This window comes from Mchenga conophoros, linkage group LG13, assembly GCF_057382185.1.
Source record: "Mchenga conophoros isolate Kocher_MC1m ecotype Shallow Benthic linkage group LG13, M_conophoros_male_GT1.1, whole genome shotgun sequence".
Classification (NCBI taxonomy): Eukaryota; Metazoa; Chordata; class Actinopteri; order Cichliformes; family Cichlidae; genus Mchenga; species Mchenga conophoros.
The window spans coordinates 23,291,422-23,298,138 of NC_140538.1; the positions used below are offsets into that span (position 1 = coordinate 23,291,422).

The 6,717-nt window shown below is 39.1% G+C and overlaps 1 protein-coding gene across 1 annotated transcript; it reads left to right on the top strand.

Moving 5' to 3' along the window:
* The first annotated feature begins 746 nt into the window (after positions 1–746).
* On the top strand, positions 747–6,062 carry spast (spastin). Its single transcript, XM_085297299.1, has 16 exons — positions 747–1,063; positions 1,160–1,243; positions 1,319–1,402; positions 1,485–1,645; positions 1,747–1,880; positions 1,983–2,076; positions 2,182–2,256; positions 2,384–2,455; positions 2,548–2,623; positions 2,724–2,815; positions 2,947–3,026; positions 4,600–4,642; positions 4,849–4,928; positions 5,006–5,076; positions 5,159–5,199; positions 5,278–6,062. The coding sequence occupies exons 1-16, from the start codon at positions 946–948 to the stop codon at positions 5,401–5,403; spliced, it is 1,431 nt and encodes a 476-aa protein (XP_085153425.1). The 5' UTR covers positions 747–945; the 3' UTR covers positions 5,404–6,062.
* The last annotated feature ends 655 nt before the right edge of the window (positions 6,063–6,717 follow it).

Sequence of the window (6,717 nt, forward strand, 5' to 3'; positions counted from 1 at the left end):
TGCAATAGTATTTGCCTGCACATAGAGCTTACACCGTTGTCTGTATATGTCATCATCATCATTCATTTGCTCAGTAATAAAGTGACCGAGGTATTTCACCTTTTTATGAACTTCAAGAGTTTTTTGTGCCAGTTTAAACAAAGGGAAATTTAGCTGTTTATCCTGCTTGGTTCTACATATCAAAACAGCACTTTTAGCAGCATTGTACTCAATGTCATATTGCACACCATATTCAGTACAGACATTAAGAAGATCCTGTAACCCAGCACTGCTTGGACTAAAAACAACCAGGTCATCTGCATACATAAGATGATTTATCAGTGCTTCACCTAATATACACCCAGTGTTACAGGCTCTCAGCTGTATGGACAAATCATCGACATATAAATTAAATAAAATTGGAGACAAAATCCCACCCTGTCTGACACCATTGCTGACACCAAAGGGGGCAGAAATACTGCTTCCCCATTTAACCTGCATGTTCTGATATATAATTTTTCTTTAATAAAAAGGAAATTACGTAAGTTTTTTTAAAATTGTCTTTGCTTCTTTTGCGTTACTTATACTATATAAGGGATAAAACAAAATATGTTTTTGTTTTTACCTTTAAATAGTGTATTTTCTGTTTACCTAGTAAAATGTCCATTAATGACTGTAACGGTACATTCACGAGGACGAGCTCTGCGGGCGCCTTCTAGCGCTGTTGCGTCGAACGGAGAGGGGCGGAGTCTGTCTGGGTCGCTCGGTAAACCGGAAGCTTGTGTTGGAAATGTTTGTGTTGTCACGAAGCGCCCGAATTTTTATTCTATGAAGTTAAAGCGTCGTGTTTTGTCCCAAAGAAAGAGGACTGCATCACCTTTAAATGCGATTTAAAGCCTAAACGTTTTCGTTTATGACTAGCTTAGCTTGTTATGACTGAGAACAGGGGGAAGTAGCGCGAGAGTAATGTCGACCAAAACAAACGCAAGTAAGCCCAAAGACAGCGCTGAAGTTATAAAAAACATCCACAAGCAGGCGTTTGAGTATATATCCAAGGCACTGAAGATCGACGAGGACGACACAGGTTTGTTTATTGTGTTATTAATTTTTATTGAGTTATTAAATGCTGTTGTACGTGTGCAAGAGAGTAATAAACACCTCATCCTTTCTGTCATAACAGGTGAGAAGAAGGAGGCTGTGCAGTGGTACAAGAAAGGGATTTCTGAGCTTGAAAGGGGTATTGCAATAGAGCTCACTGGGCAAGGTATTACAAATACATTCAGGTATGCTGTGAGCTCTCAATCAGCTGTAACTTCATACTCAGTGTATTTTTAAGCAGGAGAGCAGTATGACCGAGCAAAGAGACTCCAGGATAAAATGGTCACCAACCTCACCATGGCAAAAGACAGGCTTACCCTTTTAGGTGAGTTAGCCTTGATTATTTTTATCAAAGTAATGTATGCTGAGAAGGCATGCTGGAGATCATCAAACGTCTTCCTTCACAGAGACGACACTAGCCTCTAAAAGGAGAAATGACCCCCAAGGGACATCACGTCATGCTCTTCCACAGCCAAAGTCAGTTCCTAAAAGTCAACCCGCAGGTGTTTCCACCACCATCAGACCCTCCACTCCTGTAAGACCTTCATTAAGACTAACTGATGCAAAGGTTTGTGGGTTTTTTTGGTTATTTAATAGTGCAGGCACATGCCATTTGAAGCTACCTTTCTAATGTGTAATGCTTTCTGGGACAATCTTATTCCTGCTAAGACAACCGCTCGGGTGGGAAAAACTCAGAATGGAAGACCGGCAGCTGTGAAACAGCCCCCGAAGAGGGATATGAAAAACTTCAAGAATGTGGACAGTAAACTGGCCAACTTAATTATGAATGAAATTGTAGACAGGTATCAGAAGCATCACAATCAACAAGACATTTTTCCCTGGGTGAAATTAAAAAAAAAAAAAAAAGTATTGCACATTTAAAATATTTCCTCTGTTCACTGCAGTGGAGCGACTGTGTCATTTGATGACATCGCAGGGCAGGATCTGGCAAAGCAAGCACTTCAAGAAATTGTCATCCTTCCTGCTTTAAGACCTGAGGTTATTACTTCTTAACCTTTATCTGTCTGCTTACCATGAATACACTTTCAAAGTTTTTCTTTGTTAAGATGCAAAGTTTTTTTTTTGTTACATTTTCCTGTTTAGCTCTTTACTGGTCTGAGAGCTCCTGCACGTGGCTTGCTTTTATTTGGCCCACCAGGAAATGGGAAGACCATGCTCGTAAGTTCCTTTTACAGCACAACAAATCATATGCGTCATGTTTTAAACTGTTTTGTATTTTGCATAGAGCTGTTGATAGCCCTTATTATCCTCAGTTGAATCACAGCCATTTATTTCCTCTTGCAAGGCCAAAGCAGTTGCTGCAGAGTCTAATGCAACATTCTTCAACATCAGTGCTGCTAGTTTGACCTCCAAATATGTAAGAAACACTTTTAACAGTTTTTAATGAGCTCTCTCTGCCTACTAGCTCATTTTTGTCCTTCTAAATGTTTCATGTCGTCACCATCACAGGTGGGAGAAGGCGAGAAGCTTGTACGAGCACTCTTTGCGGTTGCAAGAGAGTTACAGCCCTCAGTAATCTTCATCGGTGTGTGTTACACTAAAGAATAGATGTGCCTTAAACACCAGTGTATCTCAGAAATGTTCAGCTCATGAATAAACCTCACTGTTTACTGTTTGACACTCAGATGAAGTGGACAGCTTGCTCTGTGAAAGGAGGGAGGGGGAGCACGACGCCTCTCGCCGTTTAAAAACTGAGTTCCTCATTGAGTTTGACGGGGTAAGTTCAGAAATTTGTTAAACACAGCAGAGCTCAGCAATTAACTCATCAAACATTGTCAGAGGAGCTCAAATCCTAGTTAACTTGGAGAGCCGTGGTGTTTTCTCTGAAGTTCTTCTTCTGGGTTTCAGGTGCAGTCAGGAAAGGATGACAGGGTACTTGTAATGGGAGCAACTAACAGGCCCCAGGAGCTCGATGAAGCAATATTAAGGTATGTTATGCTGTTTTACATTAACATTTCCAAAAATGTTTAAATCCTGTGTAAAATGCAAAAGAAAAGCAGAATGCCTAAATTTTCTGATCTCATAAAGCCAAATTTTAACATTTGAAATTTTTGCAACTACATGCGTAAGTAAGAACGATGGGGTGTAAAAAGATCCTCTTAGAGAGCATCTCAGAAGTAAATAGTTTCACTAATCTGCAAAATACTGTCTACAAATAGTCTACAGTTTCAGAACAAATGATAGTAGTGTAAACTCACATCTCATCATCTACAGCAGCGGTCCCCAACCTTATTTGCGCCACGGACCGGTTTAATGTCAGCCAATATTTTCACAGACAAGCCTTTAGGTGTTGCGGATAAATACAACAAAATAAAATGATACGATCAAGACAAAAGCTGTGGTATTTTGTAAATGTAATAATAAATGCAAATTCACTGTGTAATTGTGTAACTTTATTAGCAGTGTCTTCCTGAAATGCGCCAACAACACTGAAAGTAACGTCCTCCTCTCTGCCCCTTAATGCTCTCTGGTCGCTATGGTAACGTGTAAACATTTCGTTCAACTACAACACGGGAAAAGACCCAGGGATACCGAGTTAACGATAAAAACTCTGAAATTTCACACCCGAGCCTCAACTCTCACGGCCTGGTACCAAACGACTTATGGATCGCTACCGGTCCGTGGCACGGTGGTTGAGGACCGCTGCTCTATAGTACATAATCTTATTAAAAGTCTCAGAGAATCTGGAGAAATGTGTGCAAGGGACCAGGCTGAAAATCTGCTCAATGTGTGAGCCCTCAGGCAGCACTGCATTAAAAACAGACGTGATTCTATCATGGAAATCACTGCTTCCAGAAATGATCTGTGAACACAGTTTGGGTTGTCAGGGCCAAAGTTCATTTAAAATGGATCGGGTGCAAAACTGTTCTGTGGTCAGAGGAATCTAAAGAGGAGAATGGAGCATCTGGCTTGTTATCAGCAATCAGCTCAAATGTCTAATGGTATGGAGGTGCATCAGCACCTATGGCGTTAGCAGTTTGCACATCTGGAAAGGCACCATCAATGCTGAAAGCATATACAGGTTTTAGGGCAACATATGCTCCCATGGCATAATTTTCAGGGAAGCCCTTGCATATTTCAGCAAGATAATATTAATCTGCATACTACATCTATTAGAACAGCATGGCTTCATAGAACAGTCCAGGTGCTGAAGTGGCCTGCCTGCAGTCCGGACTTTTCACCAGTTGAAAACTTTTGTCACATCATAAAATGAAAAATAGGGAAAAGAAGTCGCAGCTGTTTTGAAATATGTTGCTGCCATCCAATTAAAAATGACCTTGCATTTTTCTTAAAATGGTAAATTTTCTCAGTTTAAGTATATTATGTTTTCCATATTCAATCATGAATACAATAAGGTTTTATGAGATTTGCATATCATTGCATTCTGGCTGTATTTACATTTTACAAAGCAATTTGTAAATACTGTAAATATATTTTTTGTTTGTTGGAGGATTATTTTCATGCGTGACTTACAACCATTTGTTGTTTTTTGTTCTTCAGGCGCTTTGCAAAAAGAGTATATGTGACCTTACCCGATGAGAAGGTATATACATAGAAAAATATACATACACAAATATACTGAAATAATTGTTTATAAAGATAACCTGAGTAAATGCAAAATGCAGTTTTAAAATTATTATTTCATTTATTAAGGGAAAAAGATTATCTACACCTACCTGTCCCTGTGAGGAAAAAGCAGTTGCCCGTTAAATCTAATAACTGTATATGATGTAACTCTTGTTCTTCCAGACAAGATTTACGCTGCTGAAAAATCTTTTGGGAAAGCACGGGAGTCCACTGAGCCAAAACGAACTGTCCTGTCTTGCAAAGTGAGTTCCACTTCTGAAGACTTCAGAGGGATAATTTTATGTCACTTTGCATTAATCCCTCAAAACTTTCTTCACAGAGTGACTGCAGGATATTCAGGGAGCGATTTGACAGCATTAGCCAGAGATGCTGCACTTGGCCCAATACGAGGTATGAGTCTTTTATCATGGTGGTCACAGAGTCGCACATACTTCCACATCTTTAATGCTTATATGAACTTTGCTTTGTACAGAGTTGGGACCAGACCAAGTCCGTAATATGGCTGCTGCTGAGGTGAGAGAATAGCTTTTACTTCCAATCCTACATATGTCTCATTTGTACTGTTTTTACAGTTATACTGTATATCCACAGGTGCGCAACATTAAGAAGAAAGACTTTGAGGATTCTCTGAAGCGAATCAAACCAACTGTTAGTCCAGCAACTCTTAATATGTACACAAAATGGAACAAAGATTTTGGTGATACATCAGCAATTTAAACTCACTCACCATCTCAACTGGAAAAGAATCTGAATTTAAATCAAATTTGTTTACCTTCATTTCCTCTACAGGTAATTGAATTGAATTAAAGATGGAATAAACCCTAAAGCAATAATGTATGAATGTTGGGACATTTGGATGCATTATCAGATCCTTTTTTGTTTGACAGAAGGAATTTGCTAATACGATTCTTATGGGCTTTCTTGAAACTGTAATTTTACACTCCTAAAATATTGAATTGCTGCTTGAAATTGTAATATTTATTTTTGAAAACATCCTGTAGATGACAGCTTTCCACTTGCCTCGCAAAAAGAAGCAAGTCAATCTTGAGCGTGACCTCGCCTTTTTTAGATGACATCATTTAGTCACCTGATACTCTGACACATTGATGGTACTGACTTTAACACTCTCCGTGCCTAGATGCATAACACGAGCAATAATTGGGAGAAGAGTTGCCTATGTGGGCTTTTTTGTATTATAAGTTTGTTTATGAAGGTTTTCCATCTGCACCAGTCGTCTATAGATATTAATACTTGTATTTGACAGCTGGAGACTCAGTAAACTGTGTTGTTACAATAAGCTGAAAATGATTTCACTGAGCCAAACTGCAGTGGTGGTTTCCCACTTTCCTTCTTCAATAAATGCATTCATTACATTACATCTGTGTTTTTGCCTTTAATAACAGAAATCTGATAACTTTCATAAACAAGCAAAACTCATGTCACGTGTATCTGAGTCACAATAGCAGCCCTGTGGTGCAGTGATTAACATGTTTGCCTTACATGTGAATGATTTCCTTTGCCTTAAGGAATTGCAAGCTGGTGTAGTCCTGTGCTGAGCCCAAGCTCTGATAAATGAGAGCTTTGTGTCAGAAAATCTGTGCCAAATCAAACACGAGCATCTTCTGCTATGGTGATCCCTGGGGAAGTAAGGGAGCTTAAAAGATTAATATCAGCAGCACTCCAGACATACCCATGAACTTAATAGCAGCTTGTATCTGTCATTCTAATTGTTACATACAATATATTTTATCATCTAGTTATAATAGATCTAAAATATTAATGCTTACAGGCGTGAGGATTGTAGGGAAGTTCTCACTTCTAATAAACATCTTTGACAGACCTGTGAGGTGAACTAAAGAAGAATGAAGCCTTTTGACGTACTTCACCCTTGTAGATAGATGGTGCTGCAGATCTGGTTTTTGCATGCTCCACACTACTTTCTGCATCTTCATTCTGCATGTTTTTAGAGCTGACAGATTTTTTTTCTTTTGCCTGCAACCAAAGTTATGTGGTATGCAGTAAATTGCTGTT

What these genes read in the sequence shown, in the direction of transcription:
- spast (XM_085297299.1), top strand. Translation starts at nt 946, where the DNA reads ATGTCGACCAAAACAAACGCAAGTAAGCCCAAAGACAGCGCTGAAGTT. An exon ending in CTCGATGAAGCAATATTAAG is followed by an intron (nt 3,027 to 4,599) that starts GTATGTTATGCT and finishes TTTGTTCTTCAG; the next exon opens with GCGCTTTGCAAAAAGAGTAT. An exon ending in TGACCTTACCCGATGAGAAG is followed by an intron (nt 4,643 to 4,848) that starts GTATATACATAG and finishes TTGTTCTTCCAG; the next exon opens with ACAAGATTTACGCTGCTGAA.